This window comes from Xiphophorus hellerii, chromosome 19 (genome assembly GCF_003331165.1).
Source record: "Xiphophorus hellerii strain 12219 chromosome 19, Xiphophorus_hellerii-4.1, whole genome shotgun sequence".
NCBI lineage: Eukaryota > Metazoa > Chordata > Actinopteri > Cyprinodontiformes > Poeciliidae > Xiphophorus > Xiphophorus hellerii.
In genome coordinates this window covers 648,596-674,466 of record NC_045690.1, presented here as the reverse complement: position 1 = coordinate 674,466, position 25,871 = coordinate 648,596, and the positions used below count along the sequence as shown (strand labels likewise).

General features: G+C 48.0%; 2 protein-coding genes and 1 long non-coding RNA gene across 3 annotated transcripts; 1 reads left to right on the top strand and 2 right to left on the bottom strand.

Annotated features, from left to right (window-relative positions):
• Window positions 1–255: 255 nt before the first annotated feature.
• LOC116709182 (transmembrane protein KIAA1109 homolog) lies at window positions 256–5,735 on the bottom strand. Its single transcript, XM_032547570.1, has 13 exons — window positions 5,575–5,735; window positions 5,144–5,225; window positions 4,300–4,548; window positions 4,088–4,225; window positions 3,667–3,737; window positions 3,406–3,579; window positions 3,206–3,326; window positions 2,998–3,135; window positions 2,804–2,925; window positions 1,842–2,044; window positions 1,571–1,771; window positions 1,294–1,505; window positions 256–321 (listed from the first exon to the last, which is right to left on the bottom strand). Exons 1-13 carry the CDS (start codon window positions 5,733–5,735, stop codon window positions 277–279), a joined length of 1,917 nt encoding a protein of 638 aa, XP_032403461.1. The 3' UTR covers window positions 256–276.
• On the bottom strand, window positions 5,733–21,865 carry LOC116709591 (transmembrane protein KIAA1109 homolog). The gene is made up of 18 exons (XM_032548229.1): window positions 21,781–21,865; window positions 21,438–21,516; window positions 19,629–19,721; window positions 19,436–19,553; window positions 19,208–19,363; window positions 18,832–18,929; window positions 18,566–18,750; window positions 16,748–16,854; window positions 16,462–16,673; window positions 16,164–16,370; window positions 14,805–14,942; window positions 14,236–14,412; window positions 13,981–14,109; window positions 12,741–12,860; window positions 12,394–12,668; window positions 11,349–11,599; window positions 6,896–7,138; window positions 5,733–6,080 (listed from the first exon to the last, which is right to left on the bottom strand). The coding sequence occupies exons 2-18, from the start codon at window positions 21,438–21,440 to the stop codon at window positions 5,848–5,850; spliced, it is 2,745 nt and encodes a 914-aa protein (XP_032404120.1). The 5' UTR covers window positions 21,441–21,516; window positions 21,781–21,865; the 3' UTR covers window positions 5,733–5,847.
• Window positions 21,866–25,309: 3,444 nt separating this feature from the next.
• Window positions 25,310–25,871, top strand: LOC116709623 (uncharacterized). The gene is made up of 2 exons (XR_004336917.1): window positions 25,310–25,429; window positions 25,494–25,871. It is a non-coding gene; the product is annotated as an uncharacterized LOC116709623 (long non-coding RNA).

Sequence of the window (25,871 nt, the reverse complement as noted above, 5' to 3'; positions counted from 1 at the left end):
ATAAAGTCGCATAAAGCTGCACTAGCCTAGCCTAGCAGTTAGCTAGTTATTCTGGATTTTTGAAATGTTATTTTTTTAATCATCTTGCTTTAGCCTAGCCTAGCATCAGCAGTCATTCTGGAGGTTTGGGTTGCAGATCCAGTCGGGTGTTTCTGGGGTAAGGCGTCCCACCTGGACATGGTCTGGGACGCTGAGCGGACGTTGGTGGGAGCAGCGAAGCTGAACCAGATCTCCCTGATGGTTAGCTTCATGCTGCTGGAGTCGGCGGCGGCGGCATCAGGGGAGATCTTTCTTCAGGTCGTCAGACTCCACGCCTTCATCCTGCATGACGGGAAGCCTTCAGGTAAAAATGGATTCCACTCAAACGCCTCCATATCTGTTTACTTCTGTTGTAGTTTCATCTATATGCTATCTGCACCGTTAGATTAATACTATTATCAGATTAGTATCCAATAATAAAAGTATTAATAGTTAGAACAAGCAAACTCAGAGTCTGTTGGTATTTCTAGTTTGTTTGTTTTTTTACACCTGTTGAACTTATTATGACCATCCTGCTCCTCAGCTGCATGTTTTAGTCTCACTATGTTACTTTAACAGTATGCAGAGTTTCCTGTGAAACTGATGCTGTGAGTTTAATCTTTGAGTTTGAGCTGTTTGTTTACCCTACCCGCAAAGAAAGAAGGAACGCTTAGCCTGGCGGGGGGCTAGGAAAGCATGGCGGGCCGCCAGGCTTATAATACACTGAAAAAGGAAACCCTGAGTATGATACGTTTCCTGTTCAGTCTGTTTTCTGTTTTTATTTTATATTTTCTTTACATTTTATGTTAATCTCAATGCTTCAACTTAAACTTTAGAACTACACAATACATCTATGATTTAGGTATTTTTATTGAATTTTTACATTTATTTTCTATGTGATTATTTGTGATAGACTGGCGCCATGACAACGTTACGCCCCGCCTCTAGAAACTGTATAGTTTTATTTATTTATGCTCAGGTTTATTATTGTAGTTTTTATGAACAAACAGTTTTAATTCTGCTCAGATGTAATTAATCTTAAAGTATTTATCAAATCTAGTCCACTTTATTGATGTTCGATTCATTTATTCTTTATTTTCAATCAAATTATCCATCATTTTCATCTTTCCGTTACAAAAAGAAGCTTTAAATTCAGAATTTGATCATTTCTGCCAGTAACTGGTATTGATTAATAAAATCTGAATTAATCAGAATTAAATTCTGTCTTTTATGAGGTTATTCTCCACCAGGAGAGCAGGAACGAGTCGTCCTGACCTGCTCGTCCGAGTCCGAGTTGTCGTTGGCGTCAGAGTTGGGGCTGATGACGTCGTTGGGCAGGTTGTCGTCGGAAACGTCGGTGCTGTAGCCGCTCCCGGTCTGGGATCCTGTGGAGCCGTTGGACTTGCCGGTCCCGGTCTTCCCGCCGCCGTCCGAGTGTCCCATGACGCCGAAGGCGTTGTAGAGAACGGCGCCGGACTGACGGCCGCCTGGAAGCAGAGCGGAGACGTGAGCCTCCCGTCCTGCGGGGGGCGCTGCAGGGAGCGGCCGTTACCTTTGATAGTGAGGTTCTCGATGCCGCATTCGAACATGATCCAGCCCCATTTCTCCAGCGAGGCAGCGGTGCGAGTCGGGTCGCTCGGCGCCGCCTGGCCGTCCGTCTCGTCCACCAGGGAGAACTCGTCCAGGTCCTCCAGGCCGAACAGAACCTTGGACTTCTCGAACGGGATGGCGGTGATGGCGAACGTCCCCACGTCTGCAGAGGACAAGGCGGGGTTCAGAGGGCACGGTTGCAGCGGGGGGCCGGGCCGGACCGTGGAACCGACCTGTGGAGTCCAGTCCGCGCAGCTGGCTGTGGATCCGGTGGACGTTCAGCCTGGCAGCGATCTCTTTGCCCTTCTCGATGCCGGCGTTGGAGCGCAGCGACCCGGACGACTGCGGCTGCATCTTGGTGGCCGACGCGTACTTCTCCAACATGACGGATGGTCGGCCATGTTCGGTGGCGTTCGGTGTCTCCTCAACGATCCCCCTGACAGGAACAGAGGCAACCGGTTCCACAGCAGCTTCACTATCCATTCATTCACTGAACAAAACTCTTAGCTCCGCTAACGCTAAACCACCAAACACATTAAGGTTAACAGAAGCTAATGCTAAACCTCTTGGCACATAAAACAAATTAGCAGATGCTAACACTAAAAAATGAAATACAAAAAAATATTTACCCTAACCCTAACCCTATTGCATAAAAAATTACCAGGAGCTAACATTAAACAGCAAAACACAAAGAAAATGATAAGAAGCTGAAGCTAAACCACTAAACACAAACATTTTGTAACCAGGTTGCTATGTATTGCAAATTTTTTGCCCAGGTCCCTCTTGAAAATGAAATCTAGATCTCAACGGGGTTTACCTGGTTAAATAAAAGATTAAAATTAGCAGAGGCTAAAGCTAACATTAAAACAACTATTGATTTCTGCTACATTTTATCACTTGAAAGTTGTATAAATATGACGACCAAAGAGGAAAACATTTGATGAGACAAAGTCATAAAAAGAAGGAATATTTCATCACAATAAGAGTAAAACGTGGCAGCCATCTTGAATAATGGCCACCATCCTAAATTTAAGTGGCTGATGTGAAATCTGAAAAGCATCAGACCTGCGAAGTTAGCATGTTAATGCTAATATTAGGCAGGTTTTGACAATGATGAGTGTCGCCATGGTAACCTGTGGGTGGCTATGCGTCGCCGTGGTAACCTGCGGGTGGCTATTGGATGCGCACGGCTCACCGGTTCATCCTGAACTGGGTGGCGATCCGGTCGAAGCACAGCGCCACCAGAGACACGTGTGGGACGCATTTAGCGGACGGGGAGCCTTCCTCTACGGAGGCCTGCAGGAGGCAAAGGTTCACCTGCACAGACACAGTTACACACAGTCACCAAACACATCCTGGACGCGTTGCCTTCCGGGTCAAAGGTCACACCTTTGGGATGGAGACGTTGGCCTGGAGCCCCTTTATCTTGACGTTGTCGGGTTTGACGGACAGCTCCGTCTGTCCGCTGGAGGTCAGGGTGGCGGCGTCCGGCTTGGACAGCTTTTGCTCCGGCTTGGCCGTCTGACTCTGTGGACGCACAGCGTCAGTCGCCGCAGGTAAGCGGCTCACCTGTAGAACCGGGTGGATGGATACGCACCGACTCGGCCACCGTGGACTTGCTGATCTGATACGCCTCGGTCAGCACTTTACCGTGCAGGTCGTCCAAGATGGCCGCCGGGTGCCGGACGCTTTCGAAGTGGACCATGGACTCGATGTATCTGAGACGGACGCAACAGAAAACCGTGTGATCATTCCGGTTCCGGTCCAAACGGAACGGAGCCGTCAGCCGGTCTCTACCTGTCCAGGGACTCGGCCACCAGCGGCGTCAGAACCACGTTGACGGCGCCTTTCACCTCCACGATGGCCGTGGTTCTGGTCTGAGCCAGCGGCTGCTCCAGCGACCAGTCGTCCGTCGTCGTGTCCTCGTCCGTGTTCTCCATGGCTCTTTTATCCAGCGGCGTGTACGGCGTGCTGCGGGGCAACAACCGCACCGGGGTCAGAGGTCAGAGGTCAGGGTCAGTATCTGATCAGCAGGTCATCCTGCTCCACTTCCTGTACCTGGTGTTGTCGCCCATCAGCTGGAGCCCGCGGTCCAGCAGGGAGGTGGCCGACAGGCCCGGCTTGATCACCTGGAGAACAGAACCTCGTCTGAGTCCAGAACCAGAACCAGGCACAACAGGAAGGTTCTACGGAGCACCAGAACCTCCAGACGGTTCTGAGTGTCCCTGCTGTGTCTGCTGCGGACCCAGCCTAAAAGGGTCGCTAACAAGGTTCTGCAGAACCATCAGACCCTAAGTGGGTCGCTAACAAGGTTCTGAAGTTATCAGAACCAGGCATCCTGGAGGAGATTAATCTGGACCAGGAAGGAGCAGAACTTTATAAAAAAGCATCTGGAGTCGGAGCAACAGAACCAGAACAGACCAGGCTGGTTCCGACCCAGTGAACAGCAGGAACCCGTCCAGAACAGAGGAAGTCGGACCTTGAAGCCGGGCACAGCCAGCTGGTCAAGGAGGCGGAGCTTTCCTCGCTGGTGGGCGTGTCCAGGTCCAGTGGCCGGTGCAGAGACGACTTGGAGGTTCTCTTGTTGGTCGGCTGCTTTGACGGACCAGTTGGACACCTGCAGAGAGCCGCGTCATTCAGAGCCCAGACGGAGAACGGGCCGGGCTGGGCCGGGCCGCGGCGGGGCGGTACCTGGTAGTGGGCCAGGTAGTTCTGGTAGCAGGCCATGACGTGAGGCTGCCGGGTCACCGGGCCGGGCTCGGCCGTCTTCTCCGCCTCCACAGAACTCTCCTCCTCCATGGCCAGCGCCGACACGAAGGAGGCCTGGGACGGGTGGGCGGCCAGCGGCTGGGGCGGCGGCGGGGGGCGGGGTCCGTGATCAGCTCCCCGTTCAGGACGTAGGTCAGAGGCCCCTCCACGCTGTGGTAGATTGAGCTGCGGCTGGGGGTCAGAGGTCAACAAACCGTGAAACGAGCCGCAGACTGGTGCAAACACGTGAAAAAGCGCCAAAACACGCTGCAGCCACGTTTCCCTGCTGGTTTGAGTTTGTACGTTTTTAGCTCAGTTCGATTGTGTTTTCAGCAAAGTTAGCAAACATTTGATGAGCTTTAGTTTATTTCTCCCTTTGCAGCCCCAGCTCCAGACCAGTTTAACGGGGGTGGGGGGGATCAATCTATTTAGCAATAATAATATTTCTTACGGTATTAGCTAGTCCTCTTTTAGCTAACATTGCCTAGCTTTACTCAACTCATTCCGTTAGTTTGGGGGAAAAACTGCAAAGTTCTTTACGTTTTGCTGCCATGATTCTAACACACCTGAGCAGCTCTGCACAGCAGCAGCAGGTCTCCTTCGCTAGCGTCTTAGCGCTCATGATGCGTTTAAAGGCAGCTCGGAAAAACAAGTTACTACGTGTTAACAACGGATTAAACAGTTTTAACTGCTGAAAATAGTGACAGAAGGCACAGATATGGGAAGTGCAGAAGCCGCTACTGTATCAAATCGATATAGGAATAACAGAAAGTTATCAGTCACAAACAGCTTCCAGTCCAGGGGGGCACAGCTGACTCTGTGGACGGGCAATGTCCCCCAGAACCCCCCCAGCGCTGCCGGGCCTGGCTCTAAGCGTCGCGTTTTTACCCGTTAGCGGTTTGGCCCATGGCGGCTGGTCTGTGATGCGCTTTCACCCTTCAGCCATGATTTTATACTGCGAGGTACGGAGATGCAGATTAACTTCGTCCTGTCTGTCATGAAAGTGTTTGGCTGAGGCGGCCGGAAGAGGCTGAGCGTCTGATTGGCTGATGGAGTCAGACAGGAAGCATCAGATTAAAGATGGCGGTGCCGGCGGCCCGCGTTCGGTCTGAAGCTGCTCAGCTTTAACATTAAATCAGAGTTAAATCATTCATTCATCCAGCCTGACAGGAGCAGAGCCGCTCAATCTGTCTGATCTGCTGCGACCTCTGACCTCACCTGTAGCTCTCCATGTGGTACGGCGGCTGCTGCGGCTGCTGCATCTGCTGCCGCCTCTTCTTCTTGCGACCCGGGTACGTGCCGGGCCCCTCGTCGGCGCTGCTGATCGGCTCGAAGTCCTCGGTGGCGGAGAAGTAGGCCTCGCTCTCGGCCACCGACATGCTGGAGTCGGCCGAGCGGTACTGGTGGAAGGTGCTGGAGTCGGCCGACGGCGTGAAGGGGAACGAGCCGTAGCTGCGCCGCTGCCGGGGCGAGTCCAGGACGTTCTCGTCGCTACGCGAAACCTCGCTGCTGAATTGGACGCCTCCGCCGCCACCGCCGGCGGAGGTCATAGCGACTGGCGGCTTGTCGCGAACACGGCGGCCGACAGGCTCTTGGTGCTGCCCAGCCGACCCGAATGGACCGAAGACTGGCGGCGCAGCGGCGAGCAGAGCGGCGAACGCACCGAGGCGCGGTCCTGGGAGCCGGGGGACAGGGGGGACGCCTCGGGGACGTCGCCCAGCGCGCTGCGGAGACACAGGACACGGAGAGATTACACCGGATTATAATCTGATACAACCAGAGTAAACCAGGATAAACTGGAAACGGCCGTATTATCACTTCTGGAAGGATTTATCCTCCAGAAAACACGTTACCGTGACAACTGCAGGGACAAATGACTAACGAGATGGGAAATGTTGCAGTTTGCTCTCTAAGTTAGGAACTGTGTGTAAAAATTACTGATAAATGATAATACCTGTCGTTTGAGAGTTTAATTTCATACTGAACACGCCACACTGAAACTAGAAGATATTTTAAATATCCAGAATAAAAACCAGAAACAATAAAAGGAAATATAAAGCCATACAGAAATTATAATGTGTCTGCAAACAAAATATTAATCATCTGATTGGAAATTATGAAGCTCATTTTAATTAATCATTAATTAGTTAATTATTTATTGAGACAGGCTTATGTAGTGCAGCTAATTTGGGAATTAACAGTCTGGTTTTGGGATTATTTTAATAAACATGCTCTAGTCTGATGAAGCTGAAACTCAAATGTTTTTGGAGGAGAAAGAAGGACGTCTGAAGGTACAGCGGTGGCAGCATCATGCTGAGTGAACTCCAGCAAAGCCAAAACATTCCGACACAAAACGTTCAGATTAGAAAAATATTCAGGAGACAAACAACCATAAATAAGAATCTGACATTTAGTAAAAAGAAAACCCTGTTAAAGCAGGATTAAAGAGTGTGTCTCTGTCTCTGTGTGTGTGTCTCTGGGTGTGTGTGTGTGTGTGTGTGCGCCTGTGTCTCTGTGTGTCTCTGTGTGTCGGACTCACTCGGCGTGGGTTCTGGCGCTGAGAGGGAAGCGGCGCTCCTCGGCGCTAGGAGGCGGCGAGAGTCTCTCTCTCCTGCCAGCAGGGGCAGCGCGGCGCTGGAGGAGCTGTTCTCCTCGGAGGAGGAGGCGGAGCTGTGGGAGCGCTGGGGCACCTGGAGGCTCAGGTGCTGCTGGCCGCGCCTCTCTGGCACCTCCGGTGGCAGGCAGGGGGAGTGCGTGTCCCGCTTCAGCCCGACCACTTTACCTGAGGAAACCAGAGAAACTCAGAAACTGAGTGATGGTGAAGTGATGCTGCTTCAGCATCACACACACAGAGAGACACACAGAAACAGAGACAGAGACGCCATGTTTTGGTTTTAATTACGTCCATCAATCAGGGAAAAAAACATTAACTTTTTTCCTCCCTTTAACATGAAAAAATATTTCCAGAATTTTCATAAGCATGATTTAGGATTAATCATGCTTATGAATGATTAGAAGAATTTTTTGTTCAAAGTAAAAATAAATAAATAATATAATATTAAAACTAAAAAAAAATTAAAAATTGAAATATGTAGTAAAATACAAAAATTAACAATAAAACTGCTATTTAAAATAAATCAAATAGTTTTAAAACTTCAAATTAATACAAATAATTCTAACATTTAAAATCTAAATAAAAACAGAAATAAAATAAAATAGTCCAAACTGATAATACTATGACACTTATAAATAAAAAACAGAAAACATTTGAAAAGGGAAGAATAAATACAAAAAATAAAAATTTAATTATAAAATTAAAGAACTTTCAAAATATAATAACTGAGAAAAAAATAAATAAAAAGCATCAATTAAAAGCTGAAATTAGTTAATATTGGATCCCAAAAAAAATGGGCGCCGGCACAGCTGGCTGCCTGCAGACGCAGCTCCCGTCGTGTGTGTTAATCTGTATATATTTGCTGTAACCCCATTAAGGATCCATCCTTAAAGAACCCATAGATCATCAGTTAAGCTTTCCACAATGGCTGGATGTGGTTCTGTCGCTGTTCTCCGCGTTCTTCTGCTACTTTTTCTACTCTTTGTTACGGAGAACCTCGCCGAACGGAGTAGCGGCATTGTTTACTCGCGTGAACGGCTGATTGCGCTGTGTAAGCCTCTGAGCTGCCCGGAGACGGCCTGTGGTCCCAGAGGAGCTACGGAGGAGACGCCGGGGCTGCAGGTCTGGAGTTAAACGGAGGGAGAAGAGGAGACGGCACAAACCAGCGGTACCGGCGATTATTGTGGGGAACGTGAGGTCTTAGGGGAATAAGACGGATGAACTCACGGCGCTGGTTAGGACCCAGAAGGAGTACAGGGAGTGCAGTATCTTCTGCTTCACGGAAACCTGGCTACACTCGCTTATTCCGGACTACAGCGTGGAGGGTCCCTGGATTTTCCTTGGTGCGGGGGACAGGGACTTTTCCAAGAGTCGGAAGAAGAGGGGCGGTGGGATTGCACTTTATGTGAGTGAGAGGTGGTGTAATCCCGGTCATGTTAACGTGAAGGAACAGATTTGTAGCCCGGACATTGAACTTCTGGCTGTGGGAAATGCGGCCGTATTATTTACCGAGGGAGTTTTACGTCCGCCATTTTGATCACTGTTTACATTCCCCCATCAGCTGATGCAGCGGTGGCCTGTGACGTCATCAGCTCTACCGCAGCCAAACTCCAGACTCAACACCCGGACGCCTTCATGGTCATCACAGGTGACTTTAACCATGCCTCATTGGACAAACTCTACACAACTTCCAGCAGTATGTTGACTGTCCCACCAGGGAAAACAAAATGCTGGATCTCCTGTATGCTAATGCCAAAGATGCATACAGCGCCACAGTCCTGCCCCCCTTGGCAGGTCGGACCACATCTTGGTAAGGATGACTCCCAAGTATGTCCCTTTAGTGAGTAGGCAGCCTGTGAGCATCAGGACGGTGAGGAGGTGGACACAGGAGGCAGCTGAGGCACTGCAGGACTGCTTTGGGTTGACAGACTGGGATGTGCTCTGTGGGCCTCATGGGGAGGACATCGACAACATGTCTGACTGCATCACGGACTACATCAGATTCTTGTGAGGACATTGTCATGCCAGCCCGGACCGTGCGCTGCTTCTCCAACAACAAACCCTGGATTACCAGTGACGTGAAGGCACTTCTAAACAAAAAGAAGATGGCTTTCAGGTCTGGAGATAAGGAGGGGCAGAGGAGAGTCCAGCGTGAACTCAGAGAGACACTGAGGACATGCAAGGACAACTACAGGAGGAAGCTTGAGTCCAAACTCGAGCAGAACAGTGTGAGAGATGTGTGGAAAGGAATGAAGCACATCGCTGGGATGAAGGGGAAGGACACACAGACATCTGGGAGCCTGGATAGAGCAAACCAGTTCAACCAGTTTTTCAACAGGTTTAGCTCACCTCCTGCTACTCCCCTACCACCACCATCCCCCCACACATCCACACTGCCCCAAGTTGTTCAACCCACCTACCGGCATTCTCCTGCACACCACCTCTCCTTCAGCCCCCATCCCCCCTCCTCCCCCATCTCCACTGCAGACAACAACACCTACCCCCAGCTAACGGTGACTACAGGCCAGGTTAAGAGACAGTTGGAGCGATTACACCAGGGGAAGGCTGCAGGACCTGATGGCATTACACCACGGATCCTGAAGACCTGCTCCGGCCAGCTGGCCCCGGTACTGGCACACATGTACAACCTGAGCTTGAGGCTGGAGAGAGTCCCGCTGCGGTGGAAGACATCACATGTGGTTCCTGTCCCCAAGAAGCCAAGGCCATCCGACCCAGAGGACTACAGACCAGTTGCTCTCACATCTCATGTGATGAAGGTCATGGAGAGACTAGTCCTGGCCCAGCTGAGGCCTAGGGTGAGGACGTTTCTAGACCCCCTGCAATTTGCCTACCAGCCCCACTTAGGAGTTGACGATGCCGTCATCTTCCTGCAACGAGCACTTTCGCACCTGGATGGTGGAGGAGACACTGTGAGAATCACATTCTTTGATTTCTCCAGTGCCTTCAACACCATCCAGCCTCTGCTACTGGGTGAGAAGCTGCGGAGGATGGGTGTCAACGACTCAGTGATCTCCTGGGTTACTGACTACTTGACAGGCAGGCCACAGTTTGTCCGTCTGGGCAGTGTCCTGTCTGATGTGGTGGTCGGTGACGTAGGAGCTCCACAGGGAACTGTGCTTTTCTCCCTTTCTCTTCACCCTGTACATCACTGATTTCCAGTACAACTCTGAGTCATGTCACCTACAGAAGTTTTCTGATGACTCAGCGGTTGTCGGGTGTATAGGGGATGGAGGGGAGGGGGAGTACAGGACACTGGTGGACGGCTTTGTGGAGTGGTCTGAGCAGAATCACCTGAGGCTCAACATTAGTAAGACCAGAGAGATGGTGATTGACTTCAGAAGGAAGAAGATACCTTCACGGCCACTAAAGGTCAAAGGGGAAGTGGTGGAGGAGGTGGAGGATTACAAATACCTGGGAGTTGTAATCGGCAACAGACTGGACTGGGCATCTAACACTGACGCTGTGTGCAAGAAGAGGATGAGCAGACTCTATTTTTTAAAGAAGCTGAGATCCTTCAATGTGTGCAGCAAGATGTTGGAGACCTTTTATCACAGTGTTGTTGCCGGCGCCATCTTCTTTGCTGCTGTGTGTTGGGGAAGCAGCATCAGAGCCAGCGACTCTAATAGACTGGACAAAATCATCAGGAAAGCTGGCTCTGTACTGGGACTAAGGCTGGAGTCCCTGGAAACTGTGGTGGAGAGGAGGACACTGAAGAAGGTTCTGTCTATTATGGACAATAAACAGCACCCTCTCCACCACATAGTGGACAGACAGCAGAGCACCTTCTCACATAGGCTGCTCCAGCTCCGCTGTCGTAGGGACAGATACAGGAAATCCTTCCTGCCACAGGCCATCTCACTGTACAATAAAAGCTAAATCATTGTTCTGCACTAATCAGTCCGATTTTGCACAACTGCACTGTGGTACACTTGCTGTACATATATTTACATATACATATCTGCATTTTTTTTAATCTTTGCAAGGACTGCTCTTAAGTTGCTTTTTATATTAACAGCATTTTATATTTTATTTTTTATTTTATCTACAACTACTACTCAGTGGTGGTTGTTATTGTGTCTTGTCTCTATGCTGTAACTGCAAAGTAATTTCCCTGCTGGGATGAATAAAGTACTTCTATTCTATTCTATTCTATTCTATTTTCTCCAGTAAATTCCCTCCACATAGACCAATAACTAAAATAATAATACAAAGTAATAATTACAACAATAATAGACAGAGCAGATTCTTACTCATTCTTGGATTATTAAAAGAACCTCGACGTTGTGAACCGCTGCTTCCTGTTCTCCTCCAGCAGCTCCCCGTCGATAGCGTAGCATTAGCATGCTCAGCTACTCACCGTCCACTTTGGGCGTCTCCTTGGTGACGATCCACTCGGTGGGCTGCAGCAGCGACTGACCGTAGCTCATGTCGGACTCGGCGCTGGAAGAGGAGAAGGCAGACGAGGACGACGGTGTCAGCTCCTCCAGCCTGAAGAAATCCAGACCCATGTTGGTTCCTCCGAAGAACCTGCAGCCACCCAGGCAGCCGCAGCGGTTCCGGCTGCGCTTACTGCGCAGGCTGGCGTCATCGGGCCACAGAAACCAGAGCCTGGAGGAGACGGAGAGGAGCGGCTCCAACTAAACACAGAGAACTATTCCAACAGCCGACAGGGAGCACTTTCTACTCCCCATGAGATTCAAACTTTCTATTTGCTAAAGGACAGTTAGCTTAGCATAATGGTTCTATATTCAACATGACTGTGTTCGTCAGGCTAGCAGTTAGCTTAACATAATGGTTCTATATTCAACAGGATTGTGGTCATCAGGCTAGCAGTTAGCTTAGGATAATGGTCATATATTCAACAGGACCGTGTTCTTCAGGCTAGCAGTTAGCTTAGCATAATGGTCACATATTCAACAGGACTGCGTTCGTCAGGCTAGCAGTTACCTTAGCATAATGGTCATATATTCAACAGGACCGCGTTCGTCAGGCTAGCAGTTACCTTAGCATAATGGTCATATATTCAACTGGACCGCGTTCGTCAGGCTAGCAGTTAGCTTAGCATAATGGTCATATATTCAACAGGACCGTGTTCGTCAGGCTAGCAGTTAGCTTAGCATAATGGTCATATATTCAACAGGACCGTGTTCGTCAGGCTAGCAGTTAGCTTAGCATAATGGTCATATATTCAACAGGACCGTGTTCGTCAGGCTAGAAGTTAGCTTAGCATAATGGTCATATATTCAACTAAACCGTGTTTGTCAGGCTAGCAGTTAGCTTAGCATAATGGTTCTATTCCCCACAGGACTGTGTTCGTCAGGTTAGGAGTTAGCTTAGCATATCGGAGGGCAGTAACCGAAGATGGTTCAGTCTGACCCTGAAACAGGAAGTCTGCTGCTGACCTTCTGGTCTGCGCGTCGTGCAGCTCCAGGAAGTGTCTCTGGACGTCACACTTGGCTGGGTGATCGGCCGCCAGCGCGATGTCTGCCGTGATGAGGTTGAGGTTGACCGAGCCCGCCTCCAGCCAGACGGAGCGGCGCAGCAGGGGAGGCTGCCCCTGACCCGGCTGCTGCTGCTCGATGTACTGCCGCATGTTGACGTCCTGCACCACGGCGCTGATGCCCTCCCCCACCGCCTGGTTGTGCAGGTTGCAGGTGGCGACCCGGACGGCGGCCGTCTGGAGAAACGAGAGTCAGAGCGAATTCGGTGGCGGCGGCGGGCCGACTGCGGCATGCTAGGCGCTCGTTACCTTGACGCTGGCGGCACAGCCGTGCTCCACGACGAAGAGGTCGACTCCGTCCAGCGCCAGACGGGTCATGGTGTACTTCAGCTCCTCGGAGGTGCGGCAGTGGCCAGGCAGGCGGCCCAGCTGAAACACAGACGGCTTCGGATCAGCAGTCACACTAATGAAGCACCCGCTTTTAAAAATATCCCTGTTCACGGGGCGTGAAGTGGTGGCGCAGGGGGTTAGCACGCCCCACGTTTGGAGGCCTTAGTCCTTGACGCGGACGTCGCGGGTTCGACTCCCGGTCCCGACGACCTTTGCCGCATGTCTTCCCCCCGCTCCTCACCCTCCTTCCTGTCTGCCTACTGTAGAAAAAAATACGAGCCACTAGCGCCGCAAAAACTCTTCGGAGAAAAAAAAGGAAAAAAAAAAAAAAAAAAATCCCTGTTCTCATTGGCTGGCTGCCTGTTGGCATGGCAACTCAGAGACATGCTTCTGCCCCAACCGTGTGCGTTCCTCACAGAGACGACCCGACCATCAGTAAATCACAACAAAAAACCTTCAGAGTTTAAGGGAAAGTTTAACAGAGAAGTGCAGAGCTCTGAGAAAGAAAAACACCCTCCTTCAAAGCCAAAACCCCAGCAGTGAAGCACTGATGTTCATTTAGCAGTGTGGCTAACTTTGAAAACATTTAGCGCAGTTAGCTTTCCCTAAATTTAGTTCCCAAATAATTTTAATCACTAATTTACTTGGTTGTTGTATGACCTTTCAGCTGAACAAAGTTAGCTACCGTTAATAAGGAGTTTATAGCCGTTAGCCGTTTATAGTCATGCTCTTATTTTGAAGTGTTTAAAAACTGTCTACAAAGCTTTTCCTAAAAGTGTGTTGGAATAGCATCTTAGCATTAGCTTCAGCTAGAACCTGTATTGCTATAGTGCTTTAGCTTCCACCAGCTACCATGCTGGTACAGCACTCTATCAGTGAGTATCAGTGTTAGCTTAAGCTAAATGCTAAGTTGGTACCAGGTTAGTTAGCTGTGCCACCACTGCACAACCTTCATTTATTAAACAGATGAAAATCTAAGTACATCCCTGAAGCCCAGTCATTTCCTTTAGCATTTCATCATACTGTGCGATCACAGAACGCCGATGTACAGCTAGCATGAGTCCATTTGGACAGAGCAGTCCGACGGCTTCATTAAGTTTCATAAATATCGTGAACTCTTCAGGTAATCATTTCAGAGAGGTGTACTTTCTTTCTGTACCTTGTCAGCACAGATGCGGCGGTCCACGCCGTGCTGGCAGATGATGGAGGGTTTGGGTTGCTCCAGCTGGAACTCTCTGGAAACCACGTGGAAAACGAACGTCTCTGCCCACTCAACCATGCTAGCCAGCTAACAGGGACAAAGCCAGAGACGTTAGCGCTCATTGCTAACCATTTCACAGAACAATAAAAAAAATCACAACAAATCCAGTTCTGAATGTGGGAAACTGATTCATAGGGAGGGGAAACCGCCCACCTGAGGAACCGTGACCCTGCCGGTCAGCGCCCCGGCCTGCATGTCGATGAGCCAAGCGTACTCCAGCGTGTCGCTGCCCAGAGGGAGACCCTGAGCTGAAAACATGGCGTGCGCCCTCATCTGCAGCCCGGACAGACTCAGGTGTCCGTCTCTCAGCACGCCGTCCGCCGTGGGGCGCTGAGGAGGAACCAGCAGCCAAACGTCACTTTCAGAGCCCTGAAGGAGAGTCACGTCCTCCTCCACAGACGGTTCTCACATCACACTGATCAAACCTCAGAGGACACGTCTGCAAACACCAGAGCCTCTGGCCCAAAGTCTGTCTGAAAACTGTAATGGTTTTAATGGCTTCTTCCTCTCTGAGCGGCCTTCCAGCCCAGGTTGGCACAGTCATAATTACACCAGAATAAAGTCGTAGCATTACTAGGATAAAGACATAAAGTTACCACAGAATGAGGTTGTAAAGTTACTCAGAAAGCTTGGAATAATTTGAGTATAAAGTTGGAAAAGAAGCTTTCGGTTCATCCGGTTCGTTCTTCCCTCCTGATGTGAAAGCGCTGTCTGGTCGGTACCTGGTAGTTGTCGCTGACGAAGATGTGAATGGGCGACAGGATCATCTGCAGCATCGTCTCCTTGTAGCCTTTCTTCATCTCGAAGCAGAGGCGCTCCAGGAAGCCGGACGGGCCTTCTGGACCTTCACTGCTGCAGTGCTGCAGGAGCGAACCGGGTTACTCTCAGAACCGACCACAGCATCAATACACAACCCAATTTAAAATGGATACCTGAAAACCTAATCACAATACAAGCGATTCATATCAGTGGATTGACGTTTAGTTTTATACATCTGAACTCCTCATGTCTTTGCTTCATGTTTTTATTTTTCAAGAGTTATGAGACGAAAAACTGAAACCTGAAACTGCTGCAAGTTACTCAGCAGCTTGTTGCTAGGCAACCACAGAGTGAGAGTTGATGCTACCCAGCTAGCTTAGCTCGCTGTGAGCGGCTAAAGCCTTTCCTCTGCCTACATCTCCCAGAATGCTGTGCGGTTCTGGATCAGAGTTCAGTTAAATTATTGAATATTTTATCACAAATTGTTATGTGCTTCGGCACATTGTATTTATTTCTGTCTATTTTTTTTTTACTTGGATTATTTTGTATAGAAGTTAGTTGTATGATTTTTGTTGTTGTTGTTTAATATACTTTAGAGTTTTGATAATTCTTTCTTGTAATTGGTCCGTTAATTTGTGACGCTGTTGGACAGCCTATAAATAGGCTGGGTTGCGCCAGGTAAAGGCGACGCCCTCCCAACCAACACCCAGGATGCGTTGTGACGCGGTGCGCACGTCTCCAGCCTGCCACACGGTAGTTTTTGTTAGCTGTTTGTTTGGTTGATGTTTTTTTTGTTGTAATTTTGACCTGGTGGGACCGGTTGTCCTGTTTTCGATTTCTCTTTAACAGTAGTTTCTTTTTTCTTGTAGTCCGGTACTAGCAGGGGCTTCGACGGCCCTGTATAGGGTTGGCCCCCTGCTGTACCGTTTTGTTCTTTTTGATCGGCTCATCAGGTCCAACTTTCTGTTTATACTTTGGGATTTTTGTGTTCTTTCTTTTTTGGGACACGGGGAACCGAGGATTTAATTCTCTTTTTCTTCACAGAAAAATCAAAAGAAGCTCATCTTAAAGAAAAGGTCGAGAGAATTGAAAAAAAAAATTACTTTTGAATCCTCATTTTTGTCTTCGTGTCCTCAAATATGTTGTGCCCTTTGTGGACGTAACACAAATATACATCTTGCATATTGATCCCATATCTATGGAGACATATATAGTTATTGATCTTTGTGTCTAACATGTGTTCACATGTTCTGCAGCCATGTTTGTTTTTATTTCAGCTTCCTGTGGATCCCAACCGGACAGAACCGTGCAACCCGGCTCACCACTGGCAGCCGGCCGTGGACCTTGTAGAGGTTGATCAGTACGGTGATATCCCAGGGCCGCAGGTCCAGGGGGTGGCCGTGTGCGCCGTCCTCCGCACCAGGAGACGAAGAGTAGCCGAGGCCCGACGAGGTGGCCGAGGACGGCACCGGGCTGGACACGGCCTCCTCAAAGTCCGTGTACATGTCGTCCTCCCCGAAGTAGTTCTCCTGGAGGTGGGGAGGAAAAGGAGGAGGAGGAAGAGTTCAGAGTTCAGATCTGAGAGGAAGCCGAGGCGTTCGGGTGACCCCAGCTGCAGACCTTGATGGCGATGAGGGCACGCAGCAGAGGCCCGTACAGGAGGATCTGGGAGTCCGGAGACATTTCCATCTCCACCTGCAGCCGGTCGGGCGGCAGGTCCGACGGGTCGGCGGAGAGCCGCGCGGCCGGGGCGGCGCCGCAGGGGAAACGTGGCACCGCGCCCTGGTCGGGGGGGCGGATCGCAGACAGCATGGACTCCTCTATCTCTGAGACTACGCAGTGAGGAAGAGGAGGAAGGTCAACAGACAGCAGCAGAACCAGAACCAGAACCAGAACCAGAACCTACACGACTGCTTGAGCTGCTCGTCCGCCTTCTGGGGGTAGATGGGATGCCATGTGTAGTCGATGATGAGCAGGAAGTTTGGGACGCTCCAGCAGTCCACCCAGCCGGCCCTGCGCCATGGCAACAGTTACAATGCCGTGGCAACAGCTACAACGCCGACTGTAAACATTCAGGCTATTGCTCCACAGAACAGAAGTATGAGCCAATTCTGTGCTAGCGCCATGCTAATGCTATGCTAGCGCCATACTAATGCTATGCTAACATCATGCTAAAGCTATGCTAATACTGTGGCAACAGAGCGCTGACTCTAAACGCAGGCGTCCTACTAAACGTGGAATAAAGTCAGTACAAAGAAATACGAGATGTTTTAATACAAAATAAAGTTGGATTAATGTGAGAATGAAGCTGTAAAATTACAAGAATAAAGTTATAATATTTAAAGAAATGTAAAAAAAATGTTATAAGTCGAATGTTTTGTGAAGCTGCACTTTGACATCAGTTGTACAAATAGAAAATACTTTTACCACATCAGCATCAAGTTATCAGCAGCGTTTGAATCGATCAATCAATGATTGAGTCTATTATGAAGAAGGAAAGACGAACTGAGCTGCTCACGTCACGCCTTAATGGATGGAGACTTTTTCGTCTAAACAACTAATTTCTCATAAATTTACTAACTGTTTCCTGGTAATTTTGTGACGTTCAGTCTGGTCCAAATGCTGTGAGCTAAAGGTAATAAATCAAATGTTTCTGTTTCCTGACGAAGACGACTGATGAAGGTTCATGAAGGGAAAATAAAAGTTTTACTGGACCAGTAACGACCCAACATGTCGGCCATGTTCAGCTGCTGAGAGCTCAGCCGTCAGGTCGCAAACAGCTGACCTTTGCACTGACGACAGGAAATGAGGCGACTGGTTTAGCTGCTGCTGACCTGAGGGTCACCGGGTCACCTGACCAGATTATACAGACCGCTGGGATTAATCTGCAGATTAATCTGACGTTTTACCCAGCTGATTATTCACACTGCGCCTCCGGTTTAACACGTCAACATTCAACACAAAATCAGAAATTACATTACAGAAATCTAAGTTTAGAGCAGAAATCTGACCAACATGAATGATACTTTAAGAAAACTCATCTATGACTCATCAAAATGAGGTTTTAGATATTTGGTTAAGAAAGTGCTGTCACTTTTTAAATATTTTACACGAATAAAGTTAATGAGAATAAAGTGGTAATAATGCTGGGGTAAAGTCGGGCTGTCCAGACAGTCGCCTGTAGAGTTTTAAGTGGCTGTTCTGTCAAAAATGCTCATATTAAAAAAATTGAATTTATCTTTGATTATTTTTCAGATTATTTGCCTTCAGGAAATTACAACTGCATCTTCACTAGAGACACTTTTCAGACATCTTTAGTTAGAAGTATTAATCTAACGGCGACTTCACGGCTCGTTATAATTTCATTGGTTTTCAGTAATTTATTGCAGATGTTTTGAGTTAAAGCCTCCATAGATGAACTGACGTCTCTAGTTCTGAACCAGTCAGATATCTGACAGTTTATTGTTTCTGCTGGGATTAGATTATGTTCTGTGTTTGGTTTTGAATGTATTCGTTCCTTGTTTGTTTTTGTTTTAATTGCTGTTATTTGTTCTATTATTTGGTTAATTATGTTGCAGATCAACACCCTTCCTGCTCTTTGTCAGTCTGTAATATTTGTTGTATACACTAATTGGTGAATTAAAAAATAATTTTAAAAAGACATCAGTAGAGGTGATTAAATGCTAATCTGGCCTGCCATACTGGCCATCCCAGCATGCCTCACTCTGCTTTGGTGATGTTCCTCCAGCGCGGCTTGCTGGTTTTGGAGGACGGGGCTCCCTGGCCGTCTCCGGACGCCGCGCCGTCGCCGGGCAGCTTGACGCTCTGGTAGTCCTTGGCCAGGGTGAGCAGTGGGTAGCGGCTGGGATGGCACTCTGGTAGCGACAGCCGCATGTCCGTGTCCTCGGCCTGCGGGAGAGACGCGGCGGCGCCGGCCATGTTCAGAGCTGGACGGATCAGAGCGGAACCAGAGGCAGAAGACGGACTCACCCTCAGGCTGAAGCGGGTGTGGCAGGTGGCGGGGACGAACTCGGTGAAAGGAAGCGTGAAGTCGATGTTGAGCGTCTCGCCGCAGGCCGCCAGGTACACTGCAGGTCAATAACGCAATCGATCAGCTAACCCCACAGGCAAAACCTCAACATCACTCCACCATCAATCAGCATATAAACCCTTTAACTACAGAAAGTTATTGCAGCTAAAGCTGCTGGAACCAGAAGTTTACATACACCACACAGAGACATATTTATTCTCTGAAGCTGAATCTGATTTTGTTAATAATACTTTAACTTCCTGCTGATGTCTGTCCGGGTTATGGTGATGAGAGCTGCTGAAGAACGGAACGATTCATGCAGAGCGGCTTGCTCACCGTTCTCCTGCTGCTTGGTGGAGCAGTCGATCCAGTTGTGCTGGTTCGCTGCCCAAATCATCTCAAACTGGTGGAATAAGATCTTAAACTTCCAGGAATACGGAACAAAGGAGTAGATATCCGGCGCGCTGTCGCTTGCCCAGTCCTTGATCAGATCTGAGTGGACAGAGAAAACTCTGAGGACCGGGTCTCAGTCATCGTGCAGAAACGCGCTCCGGTGCTGCTGACCTGTGAAGAAGTTCTTCTGGGCGTAGATAAAGTGGTACGTGGCCTTGTAGACCTCGATCTCGCACTGCCAGGACTGGGGCATGTTCCACACGCAGGGGTAACTGGCGATCACGTGGAACTGAAATACAAAGCTCAGGTCAGCGTGACGGGGCGGCCTGTGACGGGGGAAAAGCGTGATGGGGCAGACACTTACCGCCAAGCATCTCGGCCTCCAGCAGCGTCCGGTACTGCATGCTGCTGGTGGTGTCCACGTGCAGCAGCTGGCCTTTGATGTTGGGGGAGTAGCCTGCAGGGAGACGGGAAGGAGAAAAGCCCTCATCTTCAGCCTGATGAAGCTAACTCGGTTTGATTGACCTTTGAGAGTTTGACCTCAACATGATCTGTGGCATAAAGTCCCAGCTGGCAGCCTATCGACTAACTCTCTGCTTGTGCTTTGACAGCCGATAGCGACAACAAAACACACTTCCTCTGGTCCATACTCGCCTCTATGCTCTGCTTACAGCTTCCTGTCAATAAGCTCTATTCAGAACCCAGAAAGCGTTCGCTCCAAAGGTTACAGCTGCAACACGCAGCAGAGCCAGAAAAACTCCTGCAAAAATCTACATAACCAAAACTCACTTATCTTTTACCTATGAAAGCAGGAACTAATTATCCATGACTTCCTGTTTCCCTGGGGAGTGAAAAAAATGCAGCACAGAAGCTCTGAGAACATGCCATAATTACAAACATTTAAACAAATATTAAAGTGAGCAGAATTACTCAGCAAACTGACTTCCAGTTAGTCTGTATATATATATGAGCATGGCAATTAACAAGGGCTGCAATAAGACGCATGATGTGATAATTATAAGTTTAACAAGTTTAGGAAACTTCCAAAGAAGGCAAAACTGAGAATATTGCTTTAGCATTTGTGGAAGCTAAAGCTAAAGCTTTAGCCAAAGCATTAGCTTTAGCTTTAGATTAATAGTGCTTTGGTTAGCAGAACTAGATCATGATCCCTTTAAATAAAAAAGAAAAGAATAGTTATTGTAATTTTTATTATCCAACCCTCTTTACTATTAACAAAATTGTGGAGAAAAAAAAAGATCTTTTGTGTCAAAACATCTTGTATGTAGTGCACATCAGTGTGAGTCTGTGGGGGTCAAAGGGCACGCCAAAGCCTAAATGTTATCGGTTAGTTTGCTTTTGTTTATTTCACGGCTTGGCGTTTTTCTGCAAGCTAAAAATTAATGAGTGGAGTTCTAAGATCCCGGCTGAGCTTTTTATAGTGCGCGGTTCTGGCGGGTCACCGGCTTATTAGCTTTTTTGTGGTTTAGCGAACTGAAAAGCTGACGGGTCACCTATTGGCTAACATCAGGAAAAAAAAAAAAAAGAAAGTTCCAACAGATCCAAGGGCAGCACAAAACTATCACTGCACCTGACCTGCAAGAGCCCAATCACCTCTCCCACACGCATCATGTCCACAAAACCAGCACACTTTTTTGTTATTTTTTACAAACGATGCTAAATAATAAAGACTTGGAAGAGAAGCCGACCCGTGTGATCCACAGGAAGAGGAGGATGTTGATTCTCAGGTTCAGGTGGCGTCCAGAAGGGAGAAGGAGAAGCAACAATATTTGCTTAGTTTCTACTCTTGTGGGGAACATTTCGACTAAATTAAATTGTTTAGCCCGCAGTCTTAGCGTGACGCTCAGGAAGAGCGGCAGATGTCAGCCAACTGGTGACCCGTCAGAACCGCACACGGTAAAATGCTCTGGCAGGATCATTTTTAGGTAGCATTGCCTGCTACTGATATTTCATCACATCTCAGCAGCTGCTACTCCTACATCACCACCAGACTCATCTGCCTGCAAAGCTAAACCCTCCCCTAACCTTTGCAAATAGCATAAAGCATGAGGTGCTGCTGTTTCTTTAAATCTAACCTGGAGCCATGGAGATGTCTGCAGACATCAAAGCTGACATCGTGGTTGACTGATGTTTCTGCTGTGAAACTCCTACTTACCATTCTCTCCCACAGTCATGGGGATGTTGACTTCCAGGTAGGAGCCAGCGCCTACGTTCACATGGATGGCATTGGTTTCCTAGCAACAGCAATGAAGACAGAGCAGAGCAGGAAGGCAGCAAACAGAAATGTCTCATTATCACAGACTAAAAATAAAGGAGAGCAGCCTAACCCGAACAGAAAATGCTCAAAGGAGGGAAGGAAAGGACGATCCTGTCGGTTTTTAATATTCCCTTCACATGGAGGACAGTTTGAAAGAGAATAAAACATGAAGCGATATCAATAACTGATGCATAAAGACAGAACAGCAGGAGGAAGAGGGATCAGAGGGAAGCAGAGTCACCCTGTTTTTGGTGAAGAGCAGATCGATGGTGGCGTCAGCGATGATGTTCATGCGAAGCTCGAAGGCTTGGATCTGCCGGGGTTTTCCTGGCTGGGCCACTTCGCTCACCTTCATGGCCTGGTAGTCGGCCGGCAGGAAGAACTTCCAGAGACAGTCCCTGGAAAGGTAAAGGTAAAAGGTCATTTTATTTATATAGCACATTTTCAGCAGCAAGGCAATACAAAGAGCTTTACAGGATTTAAAAGGAAATACAAACAAAATAACAAACCAAAGGAAAAAGCAAAAGAAGAAAAAGCTAATAATGTTGATCCAAAGTAAATGAACTAGATGCTCCTATTCAGGGTTGGTAAATCAGTAAAAGTTAATATCCTCTGGTCTAATTCCTGTTCTGGGTTGGGAGAATAGGAGTCTAAAAAGTTGTTGCTAAGGTAGTTTTTCTGGGTTCCAAGTTTTAATCCCTGTTCTGGGTTGCAATACTAGGAGTCTCTGTGCATAATAATCTAAAAATTAATCTAACATTGGTCTAAATAGACGGCTAGCTGGAGGCCACAGGTTCTCATTTCAAATCTTTACTCCCAGATTTCCTGACTGTTATTATTTAATGTTTGGGTTAATAAAGTATTTCTGAATTTACTCAATCAGCTCTAAGTGCAGAACAAAGAGAAGCTGAAACTCCAATCTTTAAATGTTACGACGTTCAAGTCAAACATTTACAGTTCATAATATCAACAAATCCAGTCCAGTGCGGCACTTTCTGTTGCTAGGCACCGTTGCCTAGCAACAGAAAGGTCTGGGGTTCAACTCCCAGACCTTTCAGATTAAAACTCACATTTTAATAACCATTGCTGCGACTTGATTGTTTCAGCTGCAGCTTTTCTTTGGCCGAGGTGCGTTGGGTTTGCTCACCTCTGGCGGTCGGCCCACGGCCCGTAGTTAAAGTCCGTCCCCTTTCCACAGACAATGTCCAGACCCCAACATGGAGGGAGGTCCTGCAGCTTATCGTCCTCGCTGCTCGTCTCGGCCTCCTCCGACCCGTCCTGCTCCACGGGGACCAGGCCTGCCGAGGGGGACGTCCGGAGAGAGAGACGGGGACACAGAGAGAGACGAAAATAAAGTCAGTAATGTGTATTTGTCCTCATGGAAAGCAGTTCATTAGATGGTTTATCTGTGGAGGTTCAGGACGGAGCCATGACTCCAGCAGCGTACCGGGTTCATCCTGGTAGTAGTAGATGTCCACGTCGTTGGACTGCATCACCACAAAGCCCTCGCCCATCAGTCTGGGAGGCCTGGAGGACAGATGAAGGTCAACATAAAGGTCACACTTTGACACAATAAAAACAGAAAGAAAACACATCTGGGTTAGAAACCTAAAGTTCCTGTTTCATCTGAGAGTTCTGCTTAGAAACCCAGATTAGTTCTAATCTGCTCAACTACAGCCCAGATTGTGTGAAGCTGAATTATTCATTTCCAGAGACTGACTCGTCGTTCTGCAGGCCCAGGTAGCGCGGACTGGGAACCAGCATGACGCGCACGTTCTCCAGCGACCCTTTGACGATGTGCATGAACTGGTCCAGATGGCTGGACGGCGGCTTGGTGGCGTAGGTCAGGAAGGCGTCCTCAAAGTTCACACACAGCGTCTGAGGCAGGTGGTGGTTCCCGAACGCCAGGCGGCCCTACAGGAACCAGATTAAACCCACATTATACCGGGTTAAACCAGGTTAATACCAAGTTAAAACCAGACTAAACCCAGATTCAAACAGGTTAAACCAGATTAAACTCAGATTATACCAGGTTAAACACAGAATAACCCAGATTAAAACTAGATTAAACAAGGTTAAACCAGATAAACCAGGTTAAACTTAGATTAAAACCAGATTAAACCATGTTAAACCCAGATAAAATTAGGTTAAACCCAGATTAAAAACAGATTAAAACCTGACTAAACTGGGTTAAACCATCTTAATACCAGGTTAAAACCAGATTACACCAGGTTGAACCCATATTAAAACCAGATTATACTGATATAAACCAGATTAAAACAGGTTAAAACCAGACTAAACCAGATTAAACTAGGTTAAAACCAAATTTAACCAGATTAACCCAGGTTAAAACCAAACTAAACCAGATTAAAGCAGATTAAACCCCTTTATACCAGTTTATACCAGATTAAACCAGGTTAAAACCAAATTACAGCAGGTTAAACCAGATTAAACCACTTTAAACCCATATAAACCAGATTAAACTAGTATAAACCGGGTGACCGCCCCGTTGCAGCCGCTATAGAACCGCTGGCCGGTCGCTCACAGTGCTGATGTTCAGCTTGATCACTGGGATGAGGGATCGCCATGACGACGACGGCTCGGGACTCTCCGTCTGGACATTCACACTGCAGGGAGTCAGATTAACACAGATTACTGATGAGACTGGAGAGACACTGATCAGAGGGCAAGGACGCAAGGAAAGGAAGTGAGGAACAGAGGGAAGGAAGTAAATAAGGAAACTAGGGAAGCAAGGAAGGAAGGAAATGAATGAAAGAAGAGAGGAAGGAAGTCAGCCTATGGACAGGTTTGCGGGTCCGGACCTGTCCAGGGCGTTGTTCTGGGCGTGGTTCCGGGGCTCCGGGCCCTGCTCCTCGTCCCGCCGGGCGCTGAGCAGCGTGGGATCCAGGCCGAACGTCTCCTGCAGCCGGGCGTAAAGGTCGGTCCGATTGTAGACGTGGAACTCAAAGCCGTTCACCGTCACAAACAGCCTCGTCTCAGCTTTGGGATCTGACAGCGAGAAAACAGAAACTGAGGACATCCAGAGGACACAATGAGGACACCCAGTGGACACAATAAGGACACCCAGAGGACACAATGAGGACATCCAGAGGACACAATGAGGACATTCTGAGGACACAATGAGGACATCCAGAGGACACAATGAGGACATTCTGAGGACACAATGAGGACACCCAGTGGACACAATAAGGACACCCAGTGGACACAATAAGGACACCCAGAGGACACAATGAGGACATCCAGAGGACACAATGAGGACATCCAGAGGACACAATGAGGACATTCTGAGGACACAATAAGGACATTCTGAGGACACCCAGAGGACACAATGAGGACATTCTGAGGACACCCAGAGGACACAATAAGGACACCCAGAGGACACAATGAGGACATCTAGAGGACACAATGAGGACACCCAGAGGACTCTGATGCTCCGTTATAAAAACAGTGATGAAAAATAGTAAAAAATAATCCTGATACTATTAGGGCTTTTTAAACATCATTAATGGGAATTTATTGTTACTAAAATAAATCAAAATATTATCATTATAAAAAAACTGAAATAAAAACCATTTCCAACCAAAACAATAAAATTGATTATAATGTTTCTGTAAACAAAATCATCCTTCAAAAATTGATCAGAATGGAAATTATTAACTAACTGTAATTTATTTAGTGATTAAATGATCGTTTCTGTGTGAACATTTCCGCAGCTGAACTCACCATGCTGCTTTTGTTTTGGGTTATACATTTTCCACCAGCGAAATATGAGGAAGCCATCCTGGATCCTGCAACACAGAGAGCAGCCAATGAGGAGGAGGCGTGGTCGCCATGGAGACGGAGAGATAAAGAGGAGCAGCAGAGATCAGGTGACCTGATGGACATGTCCTGGTTGATGTAGTAAACGTCTCTGAACATGACTTTCCCCGACAGCACTGAGAAGGAGAACGAACCTGCGGAGCGACAAACATCAGGTTACCATGACGACCACACAGAGAGGCAACCTGGAAACCTGACGGCACCTGACCCGGTTCTGCAGCAGGAAGCCAATCTCTGCCTGTCCCAGAACATAAAATGAATAAAATAAAAACAGGTCTCTGGACAGGCTTTAGCTTCCATTAGCTTCTTTGCCCTCCAAACATTTATTTGCTTCACAAGCATGATTGACTGCACTAAGACCCACCTCCTGGCTCTGATTTGTTGTTTCTAGTTAGCGCTGGGAGAAGACAGAGAAGTTTAATTTATTCACAGATTATCTGTCACATGTTAAACTGTTATAATGAGTGACTGAAATATTGAAGAAAACAAAAA